Source organism: Eucyclogobius newberryi, unplaced genomic scaffold, assembly GCF_026437365.1.
Source record: "Eucyclogobius newberryi isolate DKJ021-1_F unplaced genomic scaffold, fEucNew1.0.hap1 SCAF_10, whole genome shotgun sequence".
Lineage (NCBI taxonomy): Eukaryota > Metazoa > Chordata > Actinopteri > Gobiiformes > Gobiidae > Eucyclogobius > Eucyclogobius newberryi.
Genome location: NW_027315724.1, coordinates 33,592,926 through 33,620,798, shown reverse-complemented (window position 1 = coordinate 33,620,798; position 27,873 = coordinate 33,592,926). Strand labels below are relative to the sequence as shown.

The following is a 27,873-nucleotide window of genomic DNA, read 5'->3' as shown; positions in this document are numbered from 1 at the left end:
ATCTCCTCATCACAGCAGCAGCAACAGCAGCAGCAGGAGCAGAGACACCATGGCCTCCGACGAGCTCGCCCGCAAACTGCAGTCCCGCCTGGACGCCACCGCCACCGCCACCTCCACCTCCTCATCCTCCGCGGCGGGGGAACCGGGCCGGGACTCCCCACTGCCTCCGCGGAGCCCGGTCCGACCCAGAACCCCCGTGGATTCCCCCGGCCATCACCCGAACCAGGCGAGCGGCGACGGGGGCGAAGAAGCGACGGCGGCGGCGGCGGAGGCGGCGGGAGAGGCGGCGGGCGACTCTCCTAGCGAACTAACGGCCAAACTGAACCGACGGCTGGACATCAACGACGGCACCGCGGCCCCACGTCTCAGCCGCGTCTTCAACCCGTACACCGAGTTCAAGGAGTTCTCCCGCAAACAGATCAAAGATATGGAGGCCATGTTCAAGCGGTGAGACGGTTATTTTATTTATTTATTCATTGTTTGTTTGTTTGATACGGGAGACGGGGACGTGCGGGTTGCGTGACGGGGGATTAAAGGCTGCAGCGTGACGACGTGACGCGCAGGTGAACCATGGGAAATAAAGCGGCGGCGCTGATCCGCTCCGTTCATTCATAAAACATGTTTACTACAGACGTGAGCGTGATTCCGGCTTCACGGCGGTGATGCAGAAACGGGTCAACGGACGATGCGTTACGAGCCGCGTATTTAACGTCAAAACCCGCAGTGTTTTTTTTATTAAACGTGCGCAGGATCGTGACGCACATCTTATCACGATTTCTCCCGCTTGTGCGATTGATCACGATTTTCAATTTGATGTCGTATTAAACGCAATAAAATGGCGTTTGATTAAATAAAAATGTCATGATAAACGATAGGCTTTAATTTGAGTCATTTTAAAACAAAAAAATGTACATCCAATATTTTTTTTGGGTGAGATTTTGACAAAAATATCAATAAAATAAGAAAATATAATATACAAAAATAATTTACAATACTGATTAATTTAATTTAATCAGTTGAGGTAAAACAAATATGAGTGTTGCAACTATTTGTCTATTACTGGCAAAAAATATATATATATATATATATACACTGCACTTTACGACGCTCCACATTTTTCATGCTGAATTAAATGGCATTAATTTTCGATAGTCAACTCTTTAGTCTGCAGTCCTTGTAGTCGGAGCGTATTGGGTGCATGCTGCGTAGTAAAAGAACTGCATTTGTGTCACGACTAGAGCGAGAGAGGGAGAGCAGGCAGTGTGACCTTTTAAACGCTTCATGCAGTCTTATCATTACTGTGATTCAGAGCATAATGTTCTTGCGGTAGAGTCTAATTCTTATGATGATGATGATGATGATAGAAAGTACGAGTAGCTAAGCAGTCGTTTTCATCCATGTAAACCAGGCGTTTTGTTGGCCCTCCAGCTTCCTGCTATGTCGGCCCAAACAACAAAAACTAGTACTTTTTACTGTGAAATTGGGAAAATTCAGGCATATTGATGTTATACCAACCTAATATTGATGTTCTATGTCTAATTAAAGATGTGGACGCTCATCGCAATTACGTCAAATGCAAAATTTTGAATGATTCACTTCAACAAATCCGACATTGTCAAGTTGTTTGTGGCTCTTTGCCCCGTAAACGTTTCAAAATGCGGCCCTTGGTGAAAAACGTTTGGACAGCCCTGATGTAAACAATGTGTGGGATTTTTAATGAACCACTTTGTCCCGATTTACGTTCTTATTTTAATTTGCTTGATAGTAGGAGGTGTTCTCTGGAAAAATGTATTTGAACACCTGAAAAGTCACTGTTAATAGTTGCTACTGAAGCTTCTGTTTACAATTACAGAGGTCAGACGTTTCCTGTCGTTTTTGACCAGGTTCGCACACTCTGCAGCGGGGATTTTGGCCCTCTCCTCCACACGTTGTCATCTGCGCTTTGGTCTTGCCCCGTGGTTGTCATGGTGATCTGACTGATTGTGGGGTGGACAGGTGTTTTTGTGCAGCTAACGAGCTCAAACAGGTGCCACTAAACTAGATTGTGGAGGAGAGGTGGACTTTTGAAAGGCAGACTAACATGTAATTGAGAGACACAATTCTTGCTCAAATACTTTTACAGCATAATCTACAAAATAAATATTCAAAAATCATGATTTCTGGATGTTTTTTTTTTAAATTTATAATCTGTCTCTCAGTGGATATGCACCTACGAGGCTAATTTCAGTGTTTAAATACTTGTTGTCCTCTTTGTATATAACTGCATTGTTTTAGGTCCTAGTAATGACGTAAATAAACGTTCAAAATTGGGCTATGCTGAATATATTTTTGTTTGGCGACCTTTATTCATCATAATAAAATGTACTTTTCCATGTTTTGTTCACGCGATGATGGAGCAGGCTGTAAACTAAATCCACATGGCTATCTGCGTACATTAGTCGTTACGATGCGTGTTAGGCAATCGATTAGTCGTCCCTGTGGCAGCTCACGGGCGGGTGACTGACAGGTGACTGACAGCTGATCACGCTCCTCTGTGGGCCTGGACGGTGTTTGTGTGAAGGAGCAGCGCCGTGTGGTGGACTCTGAATGAAAAGAGGACCGGCAGCTGTGGCCAGTCGTTTAGATCTAAAGTGGTTTCGGATCAATTCAGTCTCAGATGTCAAGTGTTTGTTGAGGATAAAAGTAAATGGGTCTCACTTACTGACGGATTTGTGTTGATTTTAGTGGTGGTGCATGTTACAGGGAACAGGGAGTGTTTGACTGGGATTAAGGCAAGGGGGTCACTGGTCACCTCACCTCTTCTTTGGAATTGCAGAGAACACAATGGAATGTTAAACGGACCATTCAAGGTTTAACAATTCGTAGTTGGTTAAATCAATACAGAAATATCATTACTGACTGAGGTATTGGAAAGTGGCAATTACAATTTTTTTTAAAATATGCAGATTTTGGATCAAATTCTTATACATTTTTCAAATAAAATGTTCATTATAGAGTGTAAATGCAATTCAATACAAAACTCCACTCAACATTCTCGATACTTGGTATTGGATTGAAACCATAATCACTGGTTTCGAGCATCATTATTGTTAGTCAATGTGTTGGACAACAGTGTGTATTGTAGTAGAGCTGTTGCCTTATAACCAGAGTGTTGACAGTTCAGTCCCAGCTCTAACCCGCGTTCTTCAACAGTTCATCTTCGCAGCCATGTTTAGTGTTGCCACGATACTAACATTTCAAGCTTGATTTTGTTGCCAGGAAACGGCACGATCATGATTTAAAATATGCTCTTTTCTAGACTTGAATTTTCCACTCAAAATAATATTACTTTCTTTGTCATCACCTAAACTATACTTCTGATAAAACTCTCATTCTAAAATACTGTCTAGTCTTTTTTTGTATCGATACCTGCTCAAATGAGTACTCTAGTTTTCATACTAGTTTTGGTATCTATTAGCTTCTAATCTTTTATTTTTTTACACTTTTAGTTTCCCTAATTCAAACTTAGGCTGCAAGTAATGATGATGCCAAGTCTAAAGATTATTCTTTCGATTAATCCATCATTTGTTTAAAACTCAAAACATCGAAGCAGTTTGTGGATCCTGGTGTCTTCTGAAGGACATGCATCACAATTCATCAAATACACTCAATTTACACATTTCCAGTGTAATTTGTATGCAGTTGCGTCTCAATTTGAGTCATGAAACATCTCTTCTCAGCTCATGGCATCTATCTAATCGGTAGCTTGTTGCAGCCATAATTCAGACCCTGGGCAGCTGTGGCTCATAAGCATCATATGTGGAGCATCTACCACAGCATGTGAAGCTCAATGTGAAACTAGAGAAGAATTATTTATCACCCAAGTTTAGTTTAATTCTACTTTGTCTGACTATGGTTATGTCTCTGAATATAGCCACAAAGTAAGACCAACACGTTTATTGAACCGAATGGGTGCTGGTTTATAGCCTCAAATGTTTGCCTTGTGACCGACTGACCACGACCCAGCATGCACTTTGCCTCCGGTCCGACTCGTGCACGGCCGGCTGATATTTCATCGCACCACTGCACACAAACGACTGCTGTGCATTGAGAGCCCGTCGTAAAATGTTTCTCCTGCTCAACGGAGAGAGACGAGCGTTTGCCGTTGTGTCGATATTGCGGTCCGTGGCTGTCGTCGGTGTTGGTCCGAGGATAAGGGCCCATTGTATCTGCGTTCACGGGAGTATTCTCTGTGGGTCGAGACAGAGGGGCTTTGTGGAGATGATGCAACAAACAAACGATGCAAGTGACGACACCAGAGCTGCATCTTCATCAATTTATACTGTTTTACAGCTTCTACACATGACATCGTACGAAGGGACTCTCACACTCACGAAATGGCAATACAACATGTACATTATGCAAACTGGAGGGGCAGGACATGTTTGCGTGTCAGAAATATGTGGAGAAGAAGCTTATTTTATTTATTCGCCACAAATATGCAACTTATCTGGAGGTAGAGGCTTCCCCAGCGACGAAAAACCTCGACAAGAACTCCTTTGTACCATGTGTGTTATCAGAGAGCTGAATCGGTCATAAATGTTGGTCAGAATTCCTGTGGTGATCGGTTCGGTTGTGTGTCGTGCCGTGAACTCAACAGTGAACTCATTGCATGTTTGTTTTATCATTGACTGAAAATGGGGGCAAATATTTATAGTTGGTTCTGTGCAAAGAGCAAGATATTCTCTTGTACGTGTTGCAGGACTGGGTCATGTGAAATATTGTTATTAATGTCATTTTCTGGAAATACTGAACATAATGAAGAAGAGCCAATTTTGAAATGGTCTCATTCCTGTGGAATTTCATCCTCGTCCCACCCACAAGCACGCACCAGAATCTGAGCTTGTGCTGTTGTTGTTGTGGACAGTGGCTCAGAAGGAAGAGCAAAGTCCTTTTTAACCAGAGAGGAACCTTTTTCACAGTTTATGCTTTTGGTCCTGCCTTTTAAAGATGTTGACCCACCTTGATGTGTCAGTGTTTGACCGGTGATGCTCTGCGAGGTGATATCAGGGGTTTGGGGTGAGCGTAATTGGCTAAAATGTGTCTTTAAATGTGTTGGATGAGGTTTTAATATCAGACAAATGTGAATGCCTTTAAAATGAATCACAAAAGTGCATAAATATCCCCTTTTTTATACCTTTTTATACAGCATAACATACAAGTTTACAACATAACATAAATGTAATCATGCGTAATTGCACATTTTCAGCTCACATTCTGAATCTAACACCATCTTATCATCCTGAGCTGAGCCTCCACTTCTATCTGATTCTCTGCTTTTTCTTTACAACATTTAGTTTCTTTTGCAGAGAAACTTTCCTCGCCTCTGCCTCCTTGTGCTTTGCGACGGGGCTTTGTCTGTGTTGTGTGCGTCGTTGTCGTGTGACCCGCAGGAATTCCCATATGCAGCACTAGTGGTTTGTGGCTGACACCGAAGACTGCCGCTTGTCTCACCTCCCTCCTCGCTCACGACTTTCGTCCCGTCTCAAAAAATAGCCCTGTGTCCCAATGCAAACAGGAAGCCAGGCCGGACAGTTTTAGTGCAAAATCTCCACTCCATAATTTTAAAGTAACACTCAACTCCTCTGTCCAACTCCTGGCCCAGAAAAGACTGACACAACTCGAGGATAAGCGGATAAAAAGTGTGACATTGGCAACAATTCAACAGACTATAAACCTGCTTTTGTTCACTGAAACTCTAACACAATCGTCGATAAACTGGGCAATATCTTTGGCTTGAACCACGAAAAATGTAGATATGGTCTGGTCTGAAATAACCCTAGAGCCCTGTATGAAAGAGAGTGAATAGCTGTCTGACAGTGTATATTCAGGTGCTCAAGTGACTTATTGAATTTTGTCCATGGATAACTCCGCCTAAGGCCCCTAGTCTGCAGGATCATAGCAGATTATTTACAACTGGCACAAAGGGGAAACATGAGAAGATGAATTGGTGGCAAGTAGTAGGGATTGATGTGTCTGTGGTAACTTCTTGTGAGGCTTTAGTTTACAATTCTTTTCCACAATAGCGTCATAGTTTAATAATTTAGTCCCCAAGTTCTGATCTGGTTTGATGCCGATTTTGGTTAAAGATGCACTGGTTCTAGTGGTTATTGCTTTGCCTAGTTTCACATTATGGCATTAAACGTATCCATCTCTTTGGAGACGAGCGTTCAACTTATTCCGTAAATTGCCCTGAGCGCCGCCATCCGATGTCTTCCTTCCGCTTGTATTGGTAAACAAAGGGCTCGAGCGTCAATGAGTTCTGCACTGACTGAAAAGTAGTTTACAGGCTCAAGGCATTGGTGCATTGTTGACTTGTTGGTCACATGAAACTTGGACGTTTTACACAAATGTATCTTCTTTAGTGCATATTTTAGCGGCATGACTTTCCCCTCGTTTTCCATTAAGAGGAGTGTTACAACGGAAGGCAAAAAGGGACAAAAGGTGGGCGGGGTGTAATAGGGCGTCTCAAGGCCCCAAGCGAAACATAAGGGGCTTTTCAGACAGATTCCAGCCCTTCTCTTTCCAACACATTTTAAACAACGATCAGCCTCCTACAAACATTAGTGTGGTTCTTCTGCTTTGCAACAATAATACCACAGTTGGTTATTGCAGTTGCTGATTCCATGAGGACAGAGTGTCAAAGAAATTGGAATCACTGTCATCCCACCTATTGTGGTCAAATAGTCTTAGTTTTATTCAGTCCTGATTTGATTCTTGGCTCTGGGTTTAGTCCTGGCCCAAGTCTAAATAAATCATTGACTAGTTCTAGTTTTTGTTTTGTCCTGATATTTACTTTGGTCTTTTTATCTCTCGTATAGTCCTGGTTTCCCCTCGATTTTGCCATTGCCATTCTAGCTCGATATTGGCAAGTTTGTTTGTAGACCACAATTCGCACACAAGGCAAAAAGTGCTTCACACAACAGGAAAAAATCATATTGGCCCCACTCTTGTTGGTCTAAAGTGGGTCACAGGCGGTGGATGCCCCGAAGGGTCTTTATGAATCGGATCAACAAGACTAAGTCTAAAACCGTAACGTTATCCAGCTTGGACCAGCCATTTTCAGCCCAAGACCTTGGAGGGCCTGTTTTGGAGCTGAATAGGGTTTTATCGAGGCCCATCTGTGGATAAGACTCGAGGGAAACGCAGTGGAAAACCAAACAATGGGCCAGTCTCAGCAGCAAGACTTTGATCCGACTGTAACCAAATATAGAGGGTTTGAACCACAGGAAGTGCCCTGAAGAGCGAGATTAAACCTGCTCTTTAGAAAATGTCAACTCGTACAATACAGCAGCGGTCACTGTAAAGGCCATCAGCCGGGCGGCATCTTAATTATCCATTTAAAAAGGACCCTGCAAACTTGAAATGATGATTTAAAGCACTTGCAGCAAACACTTGAGAATCTGAGAGAATCTGAACCACCAGTGGAACAGAGACTGGACCAATCACAGCGTAGTATTGCAGGTGCCAAACAAACCAAAGCAAACGTCTCTGCTTTTTTCTCTCAACTGGACTGAAGTTTGATTTCTTTTGATTCTTTTTGATTGCTTGTTCTGCCGTTGTGACGCTTCAGCAGTTCGTCCCGAAGGCTTTTGACGAGAGCCTTTCCAGCTCGATAATGTCTTCATTGTGTGAGAATCGGACATGGTCTAAAATAAAAAAAACTGTAATAAACTGAGACTTGACAGAATAAACGAGGACTAAACCAGGACTCGACTGCGACTGAGCCAGGCCTTAAGTTGTTATAACCCAGACTGCTTCTCTCAAACAGGTCTTTGTGCTGGTGGGAGGAAGTGACCTACTTGACTCTAAAGAGGAGAAAGAGGAGCGAGCCAGAGTCACAGCCGAGTCATGTTTAATTCACACTGAACAGACGTGAACAGACCTGGGCCGGTTCCATTAAATCTGATTCTTTGTAGATGATATTATTGTTGTTTTTGGAGATATGGAAAGTGAGAATATATTATTTGTCTTCCAAACAAAGGATATAGTTGGCATTTCTGCACGTTGGTGGTTGGTTTTAAAGCCAGTCACGTTTTTTGGCTAAACTTGAACCTCACCCCAAGACATTTAGTCACATTTTAGCACATTCCTGACGCTTTGAGGAAAATATTGTGTGACTATTGTTCAGATAATGCACAAAAAAAAGAAATAACATTTTTTTCATGTCATCCCGAGCTACATTGTATTTTACCTTCTATAACTTTTATTATGCTACATTATTTTCTTGTCTTTTGTCCTGATCAAAGCACACAGATATATTCTAGCCAAAGCATCAGTATAATTTTGGGATATTCTACTTGGTTTTGGTCACTGTGTTCAGACCGATATAAGGCAATCACTTGTTCTTTGTCAGAGGAACTGAAGAAGCTGTTTGGGTGAGTGTCAAAACGTCTTCACTCTTACAACTTTGGTCGACAGAATTGCATTTTCTTTTGATATTTAATGCCACGCTGCGCAACAGTCGGTCGTAACGCGGTGCACTTGCAGCGAAGAGGAACTAAACTGGACTCAACTGAACCAAACCAGGACTAAACCAAAACCCAAATACTTGTGTCCGTTGAGCGGCTGCAGTGGCTTCTCACAGGTTTTGGTTTGTGGGAATAGTTTTTTTGGGGGGGACATAGAGCCAGTCGTCTTTGTCCGTGCCCCAGTTCATTGGCACAGGGGCCCCGCGTGAGACGCCCGGGACATACCAATGAGGAGCACACAACACAACACAGGAATTCAGGGAGGAAGTGTTGGGACAGCCCGGGTTCATCCCAGCCCACTGCCAATTTGTATTACATTTACAAACCTGCGCTTGCTTTTTCATCATTTGAGACGTCGTTCTTCAGTCTGAATTATGACTTGTGACTTAGTTCAAACATAAGACCGATGAACTGGGAATCGACTTGGACTTTCAGGGACTTGACTCAAAGTTCAGGTTAGAAGACTTTGACGAGACTTGTTGGTTCACAGTATTTTTGTCGAGAGAGGTTTGTCGAGAGTACCCACTAACTTGAATCCTAGGCAAATATATCTGTTTGCTGTAGCGTATTGTCAATTATCACTGTTTATATTTTATTTTTTTGATTCTCAATGATGTCAAATTGACTACAAATAACCTTAAATCTGAAATCATTCTTGGTAAGAGCTTTTTACACTGAGCTGCAGCTTTGAAGCACTGCCCACCTCTGGGACTTTATGGATAGTTAATTAATTAGAAGTTAATTTGGTTCACTCAGATGAATTATGAATACATGTTTTAAATGGAGTGCACTTGACCTTTTGATATGGACAAACAAAGGAGTATTCATTCTTGAAGCGCTAATGACTTGACTCGCACTAGCATCATTTAAGCTACATTTATACCTGTTCAATTAATTAAATCATACCTTTTTATTCACTTTTCGGGCTCATGAAAACCAATAGTCAATAACACGCCCACTAAAAGCATGTGGACGGTTCCATTCCTTTGGACAGCGTCTTTAAAGTCACTGCCCAAAAAACGTGGCCCACATTTGTTAGGACAGACTCTTTCCACCTGCTACTCCTAATGGAAACAAACGGTTGGGGATTATCACGGGATGAGGGGTCTATGAGGGGCCGCCATAGTCTCGAATGCAACCAGAAACGCTGATCAAATCCCCATCCAACACCAGTTTCCGTACACTTCCGACACGATCGCACAAAGTGGGTCAGTCGGCCGTAGCCTCATCGTTTTTCCTAATTGGCCGGGGTGTTTTCGTAAAGCCGGATTATACCGAGCGGCACCCGGGATTTTCGCCCGTTTTTGAGATGACGTTATGTTTCAGACAAATCTCTCGGGGCGAAACAAAGAGCGTGTTTCCTGCGCGGAGCCGATTAGCGAGCGCGGAGGGTGCGCGGGCAGCTGCTGCAGAGGATATAAATACAGCCTCTATCAGGGCCCAGACAGCTGCTGATACCAACTGTGAGCAAAGACACTCGCAGTAACGAGGCTTTCTATTGGTTTACGGTAAATCAGACTCAACAAGGGGAAGATAACGGTTACAAAAATGGACTAACCTCTTGGAATTGCTTCAGTGATTCATTTTCAGATTAGACTAATGTGTTTGCTCAGGGCTCAAAAGATGGACGAGACGTGATCAGTTATTGCATTATTACTGTAATCTACAACCTGTTCTGCCAAAGATTCACATGTGTGTCATAAGATTGTCGATTCTTCTGCCAGGCCTGACATTTTGAGGACTTTTCCCCCCCATTCAAAAGCTAAAATTTGTTTTAAATTGTTAATAGCTATGGCAACATGTCTTAATTTCTCATAATTTTGAAAACTATGAATATGTTTGATAGGGATATTTGAATGCAACTTGCCTGGAATGTTCCGTGACTGTATCATAAGATAATCCTTTATTGTCCCACATGGGGAAATTTCATCATAGGCTGTGTCTTGCTTTTATTGAATGACTGGACGCCCCACTAACTTGCAGTTAGTGGGGCGTCCAGTAGGGGGCACATGGAAACAAAGGAGCCAAGGGGACTTTTGTGCATTTACAAATGATGTAAATATTTGTTTTTTAAATGTTTTCATTTTGATTTAATAACGCTGCTGTCTTGGTTAAAAATATATATTTGTATGTGTTTTAGAGTTTGTATGTCCCAGATAATGATTACGATGATCAAAATATGACGACAATTATTTTTATAGTCTAGTTACAATTAATAAATTCATTGCTGCAGCCCTTTTGTTTAATCTTTTTTATTGTTTTTAAGTACCCAATACGTCAATGAATATAATAATGTTCTATAACTACATGAAGATATACTTGATTTCAAGGTGCAGAGTGTGTGGATATTTTGTCATGATACAAAATAAGTTCACTTACAATTTATTAAAATAACAACACATTGCATTTTTCTTTGAGGCTTCAAACCTTTTTGTTTTTAATCTATTAACTGTAATATTTTTCATATTTATCTTTATTTTTCCCTTCCATTCCTTATTAAGAAATGAGAGTTTTTTGTCGATAGGAGTTTTTGTTTATAAGAGTTCTTTTAAGAGTGTTTTTCAAACTTCCTGTAAGTTATCTGTCCCTTTCCTCTGTATCTACTGCGTTGCAACAATGAAATTTCCCCATGTGTGGACAATAAAGGATTATCTTATCTTAAACATTTCTATTTTACTGTGAGAAACGACACAAAACCATAACTGTTTTTACTGTTTTTACTGCAAGTGCAAAATGACGCCTATTTTCATCCACTTTGCATCTTGAAGCCATCTCGATTACACTTTGTTGCATGCCTGACTCAGCTCTTTGACTCATTTGACTTGACTATGACTATGATTCACGTACAGTACATTTGCGGTGATGCTCCCTAAACATGAAAATGGCCAATTACAAGGATCAAATCTGCGGAAAAGATCTGCATGTTACACAACTACAGGCTTGGCACTTGTGTCACGGCCATCGTGTGGTGTGGACCATTGCTTAACTGATTAAGGTGCCTCTGACAGGTTGATGACTCGCTGAACTAAAATGTTATCCCAGAATAGCACATGTTTTAGGTTTCTAATTTCACTTCCTGTTTGTAATCTGTGACATCACACTAGGAAATTACTGGCTAATGTCACACTTTGTGCAATTACTGTCGTGATCACATGCAATGGTATTTATGCATTTATTTAATTATTTGTCTATCTTTATTTTCCCCTCCATCCCTTGTTTGGAAATGGGAGGTTTTGTCTATAGGAGTTTTTGTTTCTAGGAGATCTTCTACTGAAAGTGTTTTTTCAAACTTCCTATAAGTGATCTGTTCTTTTCTTCTGTATCTACCTGCGTCGCAACAATGAAATTTCCCCATGTGGGACAATAAAGGAATATCTTATCTTATCTTACTTTTCTTATTTGGCACATACAAATATATTAGGGTCACAAAAGTAGTTTGTGTAAATTATGCATAAGCTTTGACTGGAATCATGAGTGTTCCTGGTGTGATGTCATTTTCTACAGCTTTTTCAATGTTTTCTCCACAAATACCTGCTCGATTGGCATAAAACTATTGTTTGAATGTACAACCGGTATAAATACACAAAATAAGGTAAAACTTAGGAAATTGTAAAAACCTGTCATAGGCACTTTGAACAAAAAATATATATTTAAAATAAGAAAATAACTAATTGTTGTAATAATAATAATAATAATAATAATGATAAACATTTTAAAAATATGTAATGCTTTCTGTTGATCTAAGTATTTGCTACATTTGCCCCAAGAGTTAAGTTCTCTAACTGCGTACAAAACACTCTATCACTATCTCTTTATTCAGTATGTTTTTGTGTTTGCGGTGCAGATACGACACGGGCCGAGACGGCTTCATTGACCTGATGGAGCTGAAGCTGATGATGGAGAAACTCGGCGCTCCACAGACGCACCTCGGGCTCAAAAACATGATCAAAGAAGTGGACGAGGACTTCGACGGCAAACTCAGCTTCAGAGAGGTGTTTATTTCAGGAGTTCGGAGCGTTATTTGTCTCTACGGTGCAACAAATAGCCAAGAGTGAAGAAATCTAAAGCAGAGTCGTAATGTCGATGATGATTGTTCTGTAGCATAATTGTGTTTCTTTTTCCAGTGTAACTCATTAGTCTCTTCAATACAGACTTCACAAACTGGAGCGGCTTAGAAAGATATTCCGGTGCTATAATATGTGGTGATTTTAAGGTTTAAAGTCAACTTCCTCACTCTAGCTCTTTCAGATCACGAGAAATTGTTCTTTTTATTGTTGTTGTTGACATTTTGTGACGTATGGGGATGTAGGCAGGTGGCCATGACCCCCTAACAACCGAAAATGGATTATTCCAGATTTTGTTTTAGTTTTTACACTTTTAACTCACTTCTCCCACAATTCAAGCACTGAAATTGGACGCAATTGGTAAACCACAAAGACTTATTAAGTCTTATTGTGCGTGTAGCTTCGATCTGTGCAAACATGTTCTAGATATGATTCTTTTATTCGTGTTTTACTTAGTTTGTCAGTTGTTAGCCCAGTTTCAGCTTTATTTGTCAATCCTCATGGACCCCGTTTTTAAATGTGAACGTTCATTGCAAGTCGCTCATTGCAATTTGAAATGTTTCCAAATTGTGCTGCCGCAAACTCTCATTCGGGCGTGGCTTTCGGTTGTTTTCTTCATCCTCTACATTATTTGAGCTGTATAACATGAACTAACCAGCTCCCGTTGCGCGGTACAGAACCTTCACCCGTTCTAACCGTGTGCTCCTCCCTCAGTTCCTGCTCATCTTCCGTCGGGCGGCGGCCGGAGAGCTGCAGGAGGAGAGCGGCCTCATGGCTCTGGCCCGACTCTCGGAGATCAACGTCTCCACAGAGGGAGTCATGGGCGCCAAGGACTTCTTCGAGGCCAAGGTAACGGCACAGGATCAGGTTTGATTTTTAGTTGCACGCACTCGACAATTAGATCTGGTGTTGATTTTCCCCAAATACGGTGACGCTCAAGATCTGGAGCCATTTCCTTATGACAAGTTTCCCTAGTGGCAAGAATGGGTAGTTACAAATAAATAAAGTGATGCGCGTAAAGGCGTATAAAGCAAATGTTGTACAGCCAAAAGATTCAACAAATGAACAAAGTAATTTATCTAACAAAGAAAGATGTCTCTCTAGTACAACTGATACGGTATATAAAGGTTTCCGACCAGAATTTGCACAAGAACATGCACCAAGTTGGCCCGGGCGTGATGTGAAGGCAAAAATGGAGTGACCAAACAAATAAAATGGATTGCAATGAATTAAGTGAGCTGTGAAGAGCCATTTGCCCCACAATATTGAGCTACAAACGGCCATACTTGAGCAGGGCTATGAAACTAAAGGCCCGCGGGCTAATCCGGCCCTTCAAGTGATTTAATACGGCCCACGAACCATCTTCCAAATATTAAAAAAATAAAATGAGGCCCTGGCCCTCGGGAAAATGAAGTTGCATAGCCCGGTACAAGAGTGTTCACCGCCGTTTTTTGTTTTCCAGGCACACGCTTTGTCGCAGGGCAGCAAGTTCGAAGCCGAGATCCGGGAAGAGAAGGAGGAGCGGAAGAGGCAAGAGGAGGACAAGAAGCAGCGCCGGGCAGCGTTCAAGCAGCTGCAGTCGGCGTTCTGCTCCTGAACACGCGCCTCACACAGATGTAGGTTGAATCTGGCACAAATTGGCACTTTAGCTTCAAAATACAACTCACCGGAATTACCTCATTTAGTTCACGATGCCACAAAACTAATCGGCAGCAAACAGCACTAAATGTGGGGAGGTTTTCAAGCGCCTGTAATGAAGTTTTGGGTGTTTTTCGGGGCGGTTGATGTCGAGTTTGTAAGTTTTTATGTTGTTTTAAGTGTTCGATATAGCATTTAGCTGCAACCGGTGAATAGTTATGCAGATTGACCTTCTGTGGATGCGTTTCTGTGGTTCACCAAACCACGTTTACGCCAAGGATTTTAAGACCATTATTGTTATTATTCCTCTGCTTTGATGAGGACCATTTTAAAAGCAACAATTTTATGTTTTTCCTTTTTTCTACATTTCTGCTTGTTTAAATTTAATGTTGTCTGACCATTTTGCCGTTCAAACGTTGTATATGAAATGATAAGTCCACATGTTTTGATCATTCTAAGCCTTAGTCTAATAACTAAGCCAAGTAAACTATCATTTCCATATTCATTTCTACTTATGAGGGCTTGGAACTGACTCAAGTAAACAAAATAATGCTGCTTTAGCTTTTGTGGCTGTCCATTATCCCTGCATTACAAGGCAAGCTTATTTGTAGCGCACAATTTTTACACAAACTAATTCAGAACAAGAAAAGACGCCATGAAATCACAATGAAAACAAACAAAAACATTAATAATCGTTATAAATTCACTTTAAAAGAGAAGATGAGTTCAGTACCATTCAACGTGCAACTTCAAAGAGCCAAGAAATATGCAGCTCAACCCTCGGCTGGTGAAGGAGAGAAATCCTTTTTTTAATGCGTTTGTTTCGCTTTGTAGCTACTTTTGTTTTTGACTGAATCTGCAGCGTTACTTTGACATGTGAATGACACGAAAACACAACTATTTTTTAATTTTCATTATTATGAGGGAAAAACTGCGCAATGTGATGAAAATCGATCAAAAGCTTAATATTGGACCGTAAGTTCAGTATTGTCCGTAAACGTCATTGGTGAAGTTGCCGTGAGTTGCTCAAGTCTTTCGCAGCGTCACAATGTCGCAGTAAAACCGCAGTCATTTTTTGGTTTTGTCCGAGCAGATTTCTGTGACCCTGAGGTGAAAGGTCAAAGTGTCATGTGACCTGTGTGTGAGTGTGTGTGTGTCGTACCCGGTGTTAAAACAGCACAGAAGCATGCGGCACATAAACGGACACGGTTCAGTCCGTGTTGGATCGACTGTGACCGGGGTTTGGTGTCGCTGACGTTCCGCTGACGGATCAGGCAAAACATTATGACCACCCGAACGTCAGGACGCTCTCGCCGCACTTTGTTTTCCGTCGCAGTCGTCCGTTACAATTTAGTTCATGTCTTTTTCACATTTCGCCTGTCACCGTACCACTCACTTCACATGATAACGGTCCAAACCATCCAAAACTGAGCTGGAGGACTGATTCTTTTGGTAGAGTTGGCCTTGTTTTGAGTCAAAATCATCATATTTGGTCTTGGTTTAAAGGGTAATAATGTAAAACAAAGACTTAATATTGCTTCTCGGTCAACAAAAATATCTAATTTTATGATAAAGCTAAAAAGTGATGGTAGAAGTACAAAGTTCTCAGATAAAACACATTTTTGCTGATTTTTATTTAGCTTATACAGATTTTGTCCTGCTTTGTGGCGAATATCTTGGGAATTACTGGGCCAATTCCCTTCAAACAAAAACTGGCAAAGAGTTAAATGTCTTCTCTGCCAGCGAACGAGAACTTGACTCAAATGTTTCTTACTATCAAAAGTAAAAAGTGGTAACATTATTCAGTCACAAGGGAGTGAGCGGTGTGAGTTGAAACACGTTTTAGCAGATTTTGTCTAGATTATGCAGGTTTTGCTCTGGTTTATGCTTAATATTTAAGGATTTTTTGCTATTAAGGTAAAAAGTGGTAGCATTTTTCTGTCACAAATGAGTCTACTAAGGCAAGATTGTGGACTTGTATTTAAGAAACGATAAGTTTGTTATCCATATTGTTGTTTTTTACCTTTTTGTTTGACATTATAACATCAAATTCTTTTCTAATCCTCTTATTTTGTCTAAAACACTCAGACATGATTGTTTTTTACGTGTCCGTGGTCACGCAGTGAAACTAACCCCAGATCAGCCAAGCACAAGACGTCTCATATTAACCGTCCATGTTTTATGAAGGACCATTTTACATTGTATTATTTTGTTTTGCGGGTCTCTTTTTTGGGTGTCTGAGTCCAATTCCTGTGTTCACTTTAAAGCTATTTCACTGTGATGTTTCAAAAGTATATGCAGTCTATTTTTTAAAAGTCATTCTCGTGTTCTTCCTGTTCCCTGACCTCTCAAAACGTCTCGCTCCAGGTTTGTCTCTGCAAATACAAGAGACACGGGAAAGTGAGTAGTATTCTGTGGCACTAAAGTAGTCCACGTTCACGGATATTTCATGTACTGTACATTTCAAGTCAAATTAAATGCAATCAAGCACAAGGACAACCAACGTTTAAAAGAAAAAGTTATATATCAGCAGCATGGCAGACTACTTTTCAGTGTTATGCTGCCCTCTACTGTCTGATTAGAGTACGTCACCACTTTCTCGCTCATATTTGACAGAAAAAAAAGCATTTTAAATCATTGCAAAAGTATTACATTCATCAATAAATGGAAAAAGTATTGACATTTTAAAACCGCTTAGTTTAACTATTGTTTCCCCTGTTTTTATTTCCCTTTCTAAACAACTTAACCTATTGAACTAATGAATATATAATGTTAATGAGACTTTGTACCAATCAATACCACTCAATGCATTTCCGTGTACTTCTGTATTCCCATAGATTGATACGATTTTGAGAGATTAGTTTTACTCTGTAAAGTCCAGTTCATATCTTGTTTGTTTTCAGCATGTCAAACTACTGTTCATTCCTATGTGACATGTATTTTTCATACAAAGTCTTGTATATTGTTTTATTAGAGCATAGATTTGCAAAATGAGTTGCCAAATCTAAAAACGTAAAAGTACATGGAATTAAATATATCTATTTTTGGGCACTTGTAAAGATGTGTGGTGTTATTTTCCCAGTTTGAATGGAGTCTGTTACTGACTGCAATAAAATAAACATCTTAAAACGATAACGTTTGGCGTGTTTTGATGTGAATTGTTGGACATGTAAGTATTAAAATGTTTCATCAGAGGTGGGTAAGTAAGAGCAAAGTTACTTTAAAATAATACTTAAGCAAAGTAAAAAGTACTATGGTAATCCATATTCAAGAGTAAAGAAGTACTTTGAGAAACAACTACATGAGATAATGTACTGCAGAACAAATGTTGGCATCACTAATACTGACCACGCTTTTGTCCCTGGACTTACAGCAGGAAACTACTCAGAGTACAAGTCTGGAGTCAGGAAAGTTACATTTCTTCAAAAGTAAACGTGGAAAGTATTGAATTACAAAAGCTCATGTTATTGTATTTGAGTAGATGTTTTGGGTGATTGTACATTTTTAGTATATTTTTAAACTTGTAATTGACTATAATTTTGGCCATGCATTATTGTAATTGTTATATTTAAAAAAAAATCAAATGTGTTTCATGGCTGTTGTTATCCATGTATTACATTACCGCCACCTACAGTAGTTGTACGTCTTCGACTTACAAGACTTTATTTTTCATTTTAATAAAATAAAGTGAGTACTTAGCGCAGCATAATTAGTCTCCGTCGTTCTTAAACGCATGCGCGGTCTCATTCATCTGCTCTCATTGGCAAGAGCGCAGGGAATATGCAAATTCAGCTTAATTCAGTTTAAGCAATATTTAATTTTTCAAATTTTCTGTAAAGCATTGATCCAAAATGCTACTAAAATTGCAGTAAAATTACTACTTCTTCAAACTTTGAATTATGCTCAAACCCACATTGTTTCCACTGTTATTTCTCTAGAAATATCATGAGAAAAATACACATGAATACATTTATAGCTTTACATTTTAGTTGCATAATGTTAATGGTCCGAAAGCTGTTTCCTTGAGCACAGTTGGCACACCCTCCCTCAGAAAAGTTACACAGTGCAGCTTTGAAATAAATCCCTCTAATCACAATATGAGTTCCTTGCAGTTCCCTTTTCGCCACTAGAGACCGCCATTCCCCCATCTGCTGGATATCGCCATTCGACATGAAGTTTGCACACACTTGAGGTTTTGCTTAGAAAATATTTATTTATACACTGTACAAAGGCACTTTTACAATCACAGCTCTCCTCATTAACACATGATTTCAACATTTCTTTAAAAACATATACACCTACAACGTTACGATTTGTTCAACATCCTATTTGAAAATTAAACCTTGTACAGAACATTTCTAACATTTTATTGAGATTGATTTTCAGAATAAAAATGACAAATCTGTGTCATACAGAATTGAAATATACATTCATTCATTCAAGACTTTAGCAGCTTTTGACACAACTCTGTTCTGTGGATACCAGCGGAGACAAAAAAAGAGACAAATGTCATTATGGTTGGTATGTCCACAATGTTATAACAAATAAAAACAAATCACAGGCAAAAGACACTTGTGGAATGGTATCAGTTTGAATTCTATGATGTGGAGTTTTAAAAAGAGCCTGTAGTACTTGGATACATCTACATTCAGAGTGAGCGGCTGTAGTACTTGGATACATCTACATTCAGAGTGAGCGGCTGTAGTACTTGGATACATCTACATTCAGAGTGAGAGGCTGTAGTACTTGGATACATCTACATTCAGAGTGAGCGGCTGTAGTACTTGGATACATCTACATTCAGAGTGAGCGGCTGTAGTACTTGGATACATCTACATTCAGGGTGAGCGGCTGTAGTACTTGGATACATCTACATTCAGAGTGAGCGGCTGTAGTACTTGGATACATCTACATTCAGAGTGAGAGCCTGTAGTACTTGGATACATCTACATTCAGAGTGAGCGGCTGTAGTACTTGGATACATCTACATTCAGAGTGAGAGCCTGTAGTACTTGGATACATCTACATTCAGAGTGAGCGGCTGTAGTACTTGGATACATCTACATTCAGAGTGAGCGGCTGTAGTACTTGGATACATCTACATTCAGAGTGAGAGCCTGTAGTACTTGGATACATCTACATTCAGAGTGAGAGCCTGTAGTACTTGGATACATCTACATTCAGAGTGAGCGGCTGTAGTACTTGGATACATCTACATTCAGAGTGAGCGGCTGTAGTACTTGGATACATCTACATTCAGAGTGAGCGGCTGTAGTACTTGGATACATCTACATTCAGAGTGAGCGGCTGTAGTACTTGGATACATCTACATTCAGGGTGAGCGGCTGTAGTACTTGGATACATCTACATTCAGGGTGAGCGGCTGTAGTACTTGGATACATCTACATTCAGAGTGAGCGGCTGTAGTACTTGGATACATCTACATTCAGAGTGAGCGGCTGTAGTACTTGGATACATCTACATTCAGAGTGAGCGGCTGTAGTACTTGGATACATCTACATTCAGGGTGAGCGGCTGTAGTACTTGGATACATCTACATTCAGAGTGAGCGGCTGTAGTACTTGGATACATCTACATTCAGAGTGAGAGGCTGTAGTACTTGGATACATCTACATTCAGAGTGAGCGGCTGTAGTACTTGGATACATCTACATTCAGAGTGAGCGGCTGTAGTACTTGGATACATCTACATTCAGAGTGAGAGGCTGTAGTACTTGGATACATCTACATTCAGAGTGAGCGGCTGTAGTACTTGGATACATCTACATTCAGAGTGAGCGGCTGTAGTACTTGGATACATCTACATTCAGAGTGAGCGGCTGTAGTACTTGGATACATCTACATTCAGAGTGAGCGGCTGTAGTACTTGGATACATCTACATTCAGAGTGAGAGGCTGTAGTACTTGGATACATCTACATTCAGAGTGAGCGGCTGTAGTACTTGGATACATCTACATTCAGAGTGAGAGGCTGTAGTACTTGGATACATCTACATTCAGAGTGAGCGGCTGTAGTACTTGGATACATCTACATTCAGAGTGAGCGGCTGTAGTACTTGGATACATCTACATTCAGAGTGAGCGGCTGTAGTACTTGGATACATCTACATTCAGAGTGAGCGGCTGTAGTACTTGGATACATCTACATTCAGAGTGAGAGGCTGTAGTACTTGGATACATCTACATTCAGAGTGAGAGGCTGTAGTACTTGGATACATCTACATTCAGAGTGAGCGGCTGTAGTACTTGGATACATCTACATTCAGAGTGAGAGGCTGTAGTACTTGGATACATCTACATTCAGAGTGAGAGGCTGTAGTACTTGGATACATCTACATTCAGAGTGAGCGGCTGTAGTACTTGGATACATCAGAGAACTCCCTGAAAAAGCCCAAACTAATGTATTTGACTGGATCAATTCCAAAGTTGTTATGTTGTACTTAATATGTTTGTATTAATAATTATAATTACACAGAATCAAATCATTAAATTGCTTGTGCCTATAAATAAATGTTTTGATAGAAAATAAGACGTGTGAAATGTGTGGATATTTATTAAGAGGTTCATATTAAAGTGAGAATGCATTTGGGGATGCACCAATGACTCTTTCAAAATAAATCTAATACTGATACTTACAAATGCGAAACATTGTAAAATAAAGTGAGTGACTGAATTCTGTAGGTTCTTAACATCAAAATGAGGTATCACATGTCAATATTTACTGGTTTATGTTGGTTAAGATATGTTTGTGTTCTCTAAACTGCTAATTGGAGTATCGGATCGGTATCGGAAGATAGGGAATCGATACCTGGCCCTTTTTCCAGTGTCATTTTCCAGCAGCTGCACCAATATTGATACAACTATCGGTGCAACCCTAAATGCATAGCTCTTTTCCTGTAATGTGCCATAATTATGCCAGCCCTTAACGTGGCTTTCGTAGAACATCTGCCAGAGACAGAACTTGTACCATTCCAGCTCTGCATCTGCAGCACATCAGTCACTAAATGGAAGAATAGTATTAAGTAAGTTTTGCACTTAGTCCATCTTTAGCTTTGAGTCCAAGATCAACATTCAAAGAGCTAATGATTGACAGAGGAGAAGTGAACAGTCCCTTTGAGCCCTACTCTGTCCGGTCGTTCCCGTCCCCATTGATCTGCACCACACAGTCTTTGTCCAGCGGTTTGGAGTGAGTGGTGCTGAAATGCTGAGGGCTGACGTTGAACCGCCCTCGAGTGTCCGTCCCCAGCGCGGGCACAAACCTGCGGTCGAACTGCACCTCCTGCCTCAGATAGGACGTCTTCTTCTGACAGCTGTCCCCGCTGCCCTCCTGTGCCCACAGGAACACCACCAGCTCGAAGTGGGCCGTGGAGCTCTCGCACAGGACGGGGAAGAGCGGGCTGCGTCGGTCCAGAGGATGGAACCACGTGAGCGGGAAAAGGAACAGGGGACAGGGCTGGGATCCTAACTGGTCCATGTAAAAGTCCACAGAGGTTTGGTGTAAAGCCTGCCCCTCACAGTCCTGGTACAGCACAGCACTGAGCCTCACATCCACCAGGGGGCGCGGCAGCAGGTTGGAGGCCCGGATCATGAGGCAGGTCTGGCCTTGGTGTTGTCCCACAACCGCCTCAGGACTGAACTGGATAGCACCGGCTCGCTTTTGCGGACGAGCAATTTTAGCCACAAAAGCACCTGCATTGAAAGAATATCTTATTATTATTGTTCATTTATGACGATAACAATGTCTCAATGTTGTGCTAAAGTATAGTACAAAATCCCTCCTCAGTCACACAGGGTGAGATGGGGCAGCTCCTTAAACCACCATCACACAAACACTGGTTAAATGGGCCAAGTGTCTCTCTCAGAAAACAATACGAGCATGCTGTTGTTGGTGGAGACCCTAAAGCCCTCCAGCTTCTGCCATGTTGTCTTAAACATGTGATGCTTCAAGCTTCACAGGCCTCAAAAACACTAGAACTAAACAAAGCATTTACTGTTTATTTTACTGTTGTTTATCATGAATCTCTCGAGCACAGGAAAAGCTCAGAGGATACACACATAATATACTCACAGTACTTTGGTATGTGAGAGTCAAATCAAGTCAAGTTAAATTCTGTCTCGGCTTCTGAAAATGTTTGCTGCAAATTGTTGCCTCGTGATGCACAATGCCAAAGGCCCGTTTCCATGTTTTACCTGTGATGAAGGCCTCCAGCATCAGCCCCAGCAGCATCTGCACGGCCAGCAGAGCGATGGCACTGGGACAGTCTCCACTCGGGTACATGGTGCCGTATCCTATGGTCAGCTGCGTCTCCAGAGAGAAGGAGAAGGCAGCAGTGAAACTAGTGATGTACTTCACACACACCACATGTCCCTCCGGGGGGGCTTCGTGGTCCAGAACATCCAGGTCTCCATTGAAATGAGCCAAGAGGTACCAGAGGCAGGCAAACAGCAGCCAGTGGCACAGGAAGGACAGGCAGAAGGCCAGGACCACCCATCTCCAGCGCAGCCCCAACATGAGCCCCCACATGTCCTGCAGGGCCAACAGCCAGCGCCTGTGTCCCAGGGGCCCGGAGCCCAGCGAGCAGCGGCCATCTTTACTGACTAGCCGCTGACAGGACGGACGGGGCAGCAGCTTCCCCCCCAGAACGCCCAGGCTGCACGACTTAGTGGTCATTATGATGTGGGCTGCACCGGTGAAGGCGATCCTGAAAAGAAAACGGGAGACATTAAATCTACCCAGAATCTAAACTCATTAGACCCCTAAACCCTTGTCAAACATGTGGTGATATTTGTATATGCTGTCTAACTGGATGTAGGCTTATAAAATACTTTCATGGCCGTACTATTGTCACCAACTGCCCCAGCCACACTGGTTGAAGAAAATAGGTCATGTGCAGAGAATGAATTTCCCTTCCGTGACAATGACGTCCCTCTTATTCTTAACCTAATGTAAACATGTTGAATAGGCTAGTTCTGAACAAGATACTGACACAAGCTCTGTAGAAGAAGCGTTCACATGCACAGCGGTTTTTCAATGTTCCTGACAGCGGCTTTTAAAGGACAAACTGAAACGAATGCCTTTGTTTCTGTCGTTACAGACACTTATTTTTAAATATGATGACCTGGAAAGGACCTGGAAAGGAACTTGAGGCTCATCGTTGCTGGTTGTGTGATGATTCCCGAGTAAAAGGCCCCTACAGAGACACATACAGCCTCAGGGCTGTTCTGTTTGCTGAGACACATCTGGAACAAGAGCAACTACAACAACACTTCACACACTCTGATAAAGACATGACAGAGCAGGACATCATATGATTTTCATCCTCACCTGTATGATCAAAGTCTCCTCTCATAATCTTTTGTGTTATGTCAGTAAAAATGAGATAATTATGCAGAAGTGTGTTGTGAGATCTGTTTGTTTCTATTGGCTAAGAAGCTGAGAAAGCTGCGATCTGTAGAACGTAGAATCGAAAGTAGCCGTAACACCGTAAGCATGGTCCTCATTTCTTTGCCAAGATCAGGAGCTTTTTCAGACTCCTTTCATTCAGCCTTGTTCAGACCAAGGAGACCTTGGTGACCAGCGCTGCCCTGTCCCCTGAGTTTGTATTTCTCTGTCAATATTGTTTCCAGGAGATTAGAAAGCGTCTCAGCAGGTCCGAGAGCAGCGGTGTCCGAGCTGGAATGTGCCTCTCATGTGGGACGCTGCACAGCTCTGGGCCCAAATCTGCACCAATTACTCTGCAGCCCGCTCCTGACGAGCCAGAGATGTGCGGACATTATATGTGCTTTTGTTTTCACATGAACACAGCTGTAGCACAAAGGAACCAGCAGGAGCAGGAAGATATAGGGCCCAAAGATAATAATGGCAGGAGTGGGAGGGTTAATAAAGATGTTATATCACACATGAAAGAGTCAGGTGCCACACGGCTTCCTCCTGACGTGAGAGCGAAGACAACTGGAGCATCTGACTCTGCAGAGCTTCGTGACACGTGATTGGCCAAAGCTGAGCCTGAACAAGAACCGTTAATGGTTTAAAGAATGGAGCGCGCACACAGTCAGACACAACTGACTTCAGACATGAACACAGATAAACCATGTGACTCACGGAATTCAATGACACTTCTACTATTATTTGATGCGTTCGGAATGAGGAGCAGATCCACTACAGTTCAAGTACACGGACAGTGACAGTTTGACCCGAGGCTGAGACTCTGTTTCGCTCTGAAACAACTTTGTCCTGAAGACAGATTCACGTTTGTTTGAGGTTTTACATTCACATAATTAGCACGTTTTATTTGTACTGTAAAACACAACATTACAGTTGTTTTGATAAACTCTCACCTATTTCCCCTCAGAGTTCAGGAGTCTTGCTTCAGACAGACAAAGACCACTGTTCTACCAGAGTCTAAACACTAAATGAAGCTTTTGGTTCATAAGGAATCTCTGTGTGCTTTCTGTGGTACAGGCCATACACATTCTTACTTTTCAAAATCATTCATTCACAAAAAAACATGATCATAAGCAGTTCTGACATATTAAAAGAATGAATCAGTGGTCTAAACATTTTTAAATTAAATGACAAGTCTGATACAGCAAGTCAGATTTGATCACCATTCCACAGTCAAAATGAGTTCATATAAGTCAGACTTCTGATCTGTTTAATACATCATTATAGGGCATTGGATTGAAGTATTGTCATAAATATCAGCGACAACGAGAGGAAAGAAATCTATGTATGTTTAAAGAGATCTATTTCAGATGTGTGCCTCGGGTTTGTTTCATTTTAATTCTTCAAAAAAGCACAGGATGAGAGATGGTAGATGGTCTAATGCAGCAGAGGGTTCAGAGTCAATGGAGACTCTTTGGGCCCAGTCTGGACAGAGCGAAGACACTGGCCTTTGTGGCTTCGTCACATGAGAGCTTCACTGCTAAACCAATATGATACATTCACAACATACTTCTCCTGCTGTTAAGGAGTTGGTTAGTTATTGACTCCAGATTGAGCTTTTCTATGTGATGGAGAATACAGTAAGTTTACAGAGCGTTCTTTACTCTTTTCTGCACCTTTCGAACCATCTGTGAGGACTGGGAGGTGTTCTATTCACTCTCCAGTGTTTTTCTGCTGTTTATTCTGCCCCACGAGTCTGCATTAAAGACTTTTGTCAAGCTGAGGTGGAAAAAACTAAAACTAAAAGTGTTTAAAAGCCCGACACATGGGATAATTTACTCCCAATAATAATCATATTTCCACAATTTCACTGGTTTTCATAGAGGCTTCTAATTTGTACAGCAGCTCAAAATCAGAATCAGAAAAGGTTTTATTGCCATAGAACAATAAATAATGATAAAGCAAGCTATATAAGTCCAAAAGAAAAACTGTTATGGGATATGGATAAAAAGCTCACATCCTCAGGTCTATTCTGACTTTGTCCTGTCCATTTGTGTCACTGTCCTAAGATGAGCCTGTCCCTTTAAGCCCCATGTTTTACTAAGAGTCTCAGCAGCTGTGGAAAGTTCTGTCACTTTCACACTTGGACACAGATGTTTGACACCGCTGCACCACATACAATCGGCCTAAGCTTCATGAGAAACAGCTAATACTGCATTCAGACCCACAAATGTGATGCCTTCAAACTCCAAATTATAGCAATGGTCAAATTGGGCTGGTTGCACCTGCACTGACAAACTGATAATAATATAATAAGTGCATCTAGAGACTTCTCCCCCAACTCTGTCAATAGTTCACACCTGAGTTTATCCTAAACTACTTACTTACTTCCAGGTAAGATTGACAATCAATCAAAAAGCTGATAAGTGATTAATTACATAGTAGTAGTAGATGATTTATTGTTTTTGTGAGGAAATTGCTTTACAACCTATTGGTTAGTTATTGATTAGATCACTCTGATTTTGTGCTGATATCTGCATTCATTAATCAGTGGTTATAAATAAAATGTGTTCTATATAAAGGTTTCTCAATCTGTGGTGTGTGGTCCACTGCTGGCACTTTGCCAGGAAAAACTGCCCTCTGCATTTGACCCATTCTACATGTCAGGCGCATTTTCATCAACTTTTGTGGCCAAAGCACAGCTCTGAGTTCGATCACATGAAGCAGACATTTTTGATTGCATCAATGCACCATTGTGTTGTCATTGTCTCCAAACGGTCGCTGATTATACTTCAGACTGTCACAGACGCTTGGGTACAGTATATGTATACAAATGTGGGCTACAATAGTTAATGCCAAAAGTATAATAAGCAGTAAGTATAACATTATTTTTATTAACCATAATTTAGGGAAAACCCAATAAGAGAAACTCTCTTTTCAGTGAGTGCCCTGTTACTTATTATATTTTAAGCTTAGATAGTGTGAAGACCTGAAAAAATGGTCCTTTAAATGCAAATCATAAACTTAATTAACATTTAAGTCATTTAAAAGGACCTCAACATGAGACAAAAACATCTAATGTAATCTCCCCAACAAGGATCTAAAGGGATATTTCTGCACTTTAATGCTTTTGTGCAAGTCCTACATTTACAGGCACTTTTGAGCACATTTGAGCACAAAGTTGATGCATTGTTAAAATATTACCAGTATAAAACACATTGAGATGTGCATTTTTGTCACTATCACCCACTAAAAAGTACAACCAAGAACCCACCAGTGAAGATTGTACTCACCAAAGTCAACCACGACCTCTTCACCTTTATGACCTAAAGTGAACCACCAGCCGCAGACGCTCTTTGTTCAGAAAGTTAAAATCCACTTGTGTGAGAGAGTGTTGCGCGGCCGGGCTCCTGTCCCTGTCTGTGTCAGTCTGGCCTTGTGGTGATTCACTCGGTCACATTCTCTGCATGAGGCCTATTAGAGCAGAGGAGAGCGCGGCGCCTGGAGGGAGGGGCTGGCGGGACACCTTCACCCGCACACAGACCCTTGTTGTGCTGCCTTTGGGACCGCCCTGAGGAAAACTACAGACACGAAAGGCTGCTATTACAATTTACATCACATTACACTTAACATGGCATGTACATTGTTTTGTATATGGGGTTTAAATATATTCGATCATTACAAATACTAGACTTTTGATAATTATATTCATGCAGTTTTCTTTGACACACTGAAACTGTCCTAAAGTTTTTTGTAAATGTGTATTTGTAAATGTGTGTTGCTGTCTTTTCTTGCAGCAATGTACATTTTTTCCCCCGAGTTGTACAAAACAAATAGTTATATATGATTCAAGTCTTGTTTGCGAACAACATCTTATGTTTGCATGAAATCCAGTTTGGTTTGTTTCCATGTGGTGACAGTCACGAAGCCCCAATAACGGGCTAGAGCAGCCTATAATACAGAATGTGAAAATTCATACAGAAAACATGAATCTTCTTAACCAAAATTCTGCTTAAAATTGTGTCCAGTTGACAGAATTGTATCATCTTTTTCTATGGGACCTGCCTTGATGAATATGTACACAGATGATTTGTAGTTTTCTAATTGTTGGAATGCGATTGGTAAAGGAAATTTAGCAATAACTTAGTAAATCATATTCTAACATAACTTAACTCATTGTGCGTTTGGATATTTTTTACCTCGTTGTTAATTGAAAGGATCCATGGATACATGTTTTTAACGCAAGCTAAAGGTAA

At 41.1% G+C, this 27,873-nt stretch overlaps 2 protein-coding genes across 2 annotated transcripts; one reads left to right on the top strand and one right to left on the bottom strand.

Moving 5' to 3' along the window:
- Window positions 1-17,343, top strand: efhd1 (EF-hand domain family, member D1). Its single transcript, XM_072455469.1, has 4 exons — window positions 1-447; window positions 12,355-12,502; window positions 13,289-13,423; window positions 14,037-17,343. Exons 1-4 carry the CDS (start codon window positions 50-52, stop codon window positions 14,169-14,171), a joined length of 816 nt encoding a protein of 271 aa, XP_072311570.1. The 5' UTR covers window positions 1-49; the 3' UTR covers window positions 14,172-17,343.
- Window positions 17,344-20,902: 3,559 nt separating this feature from the next.
- Window positions 20,903-27,176, bottom strand: kcnj13 (potassium inwardly rectifying channel subfamily J member 13). Its single transcript, XM_072455340.1, has 3 exons — window positions 26,911-27,176; window positions 22,423-22,934; window positions 20,903-21,921 (listed from the first exon to the last, which is right to left on the bottom strand). Exons 2-3 carry the CDS (start codon window positions 22,901-22,903, stop codon window positions 21,353-21,355), a joined length of 1,050 nt encoding a protein of 349 aa, XP_072311441.1. The 5' UTR covers window positions 22,904-22,934; window positions 26,911-27,176; the 3' UTR covers window positions 20,903-21,352.
- Window positions 27,177-27,873: the final 697 nt, after the last annotated feature.

What these genes read in the sequence shown, in the direction of transcription:
- efhd1 (XM_072455469.1), top strand. Translation starts at nt 50, where the DNA reads ATGGCCTCCGACGAGCTCGCCCGCAAACTGCAGTCCCGCCTGGACGCC. An exon ending in ATGGAGGCCATGTTCAAGCG is followed by an intron (nt 448 to 12,354) that starts GTGAGACGGTTA and finishes TTTGCGGTGCAG; the next exon opens with ATACGACACGGGCCGAGACG. An exon ending in GCAAACTCAGCTTCAGAGAG is followed by an intron (nt 12,503 to 13,288) that starts GTGTTTATTTCA and finishes CTCCTCCCTCAG; the next exon opens with TTCCTGCTCATCTTCCGTCG.
- kcnj13 (XM_072455340.1), bottom strand. Translation starts at nt 22,903, where the DNA reads ATGACCACTAAGTCGTGCAGCCTGGGCGTTCTGGGGGGGAAGCTGCTG. An exon ending in GCTGGAGGCCTTCATCACAG is followed by an intron (nt 21,922 to 22,422) that starts GTAAAACATGGA and finishes CTTTCAATGCAG; the next exon opens with GTGCTTTTGTGGCTAAAATT.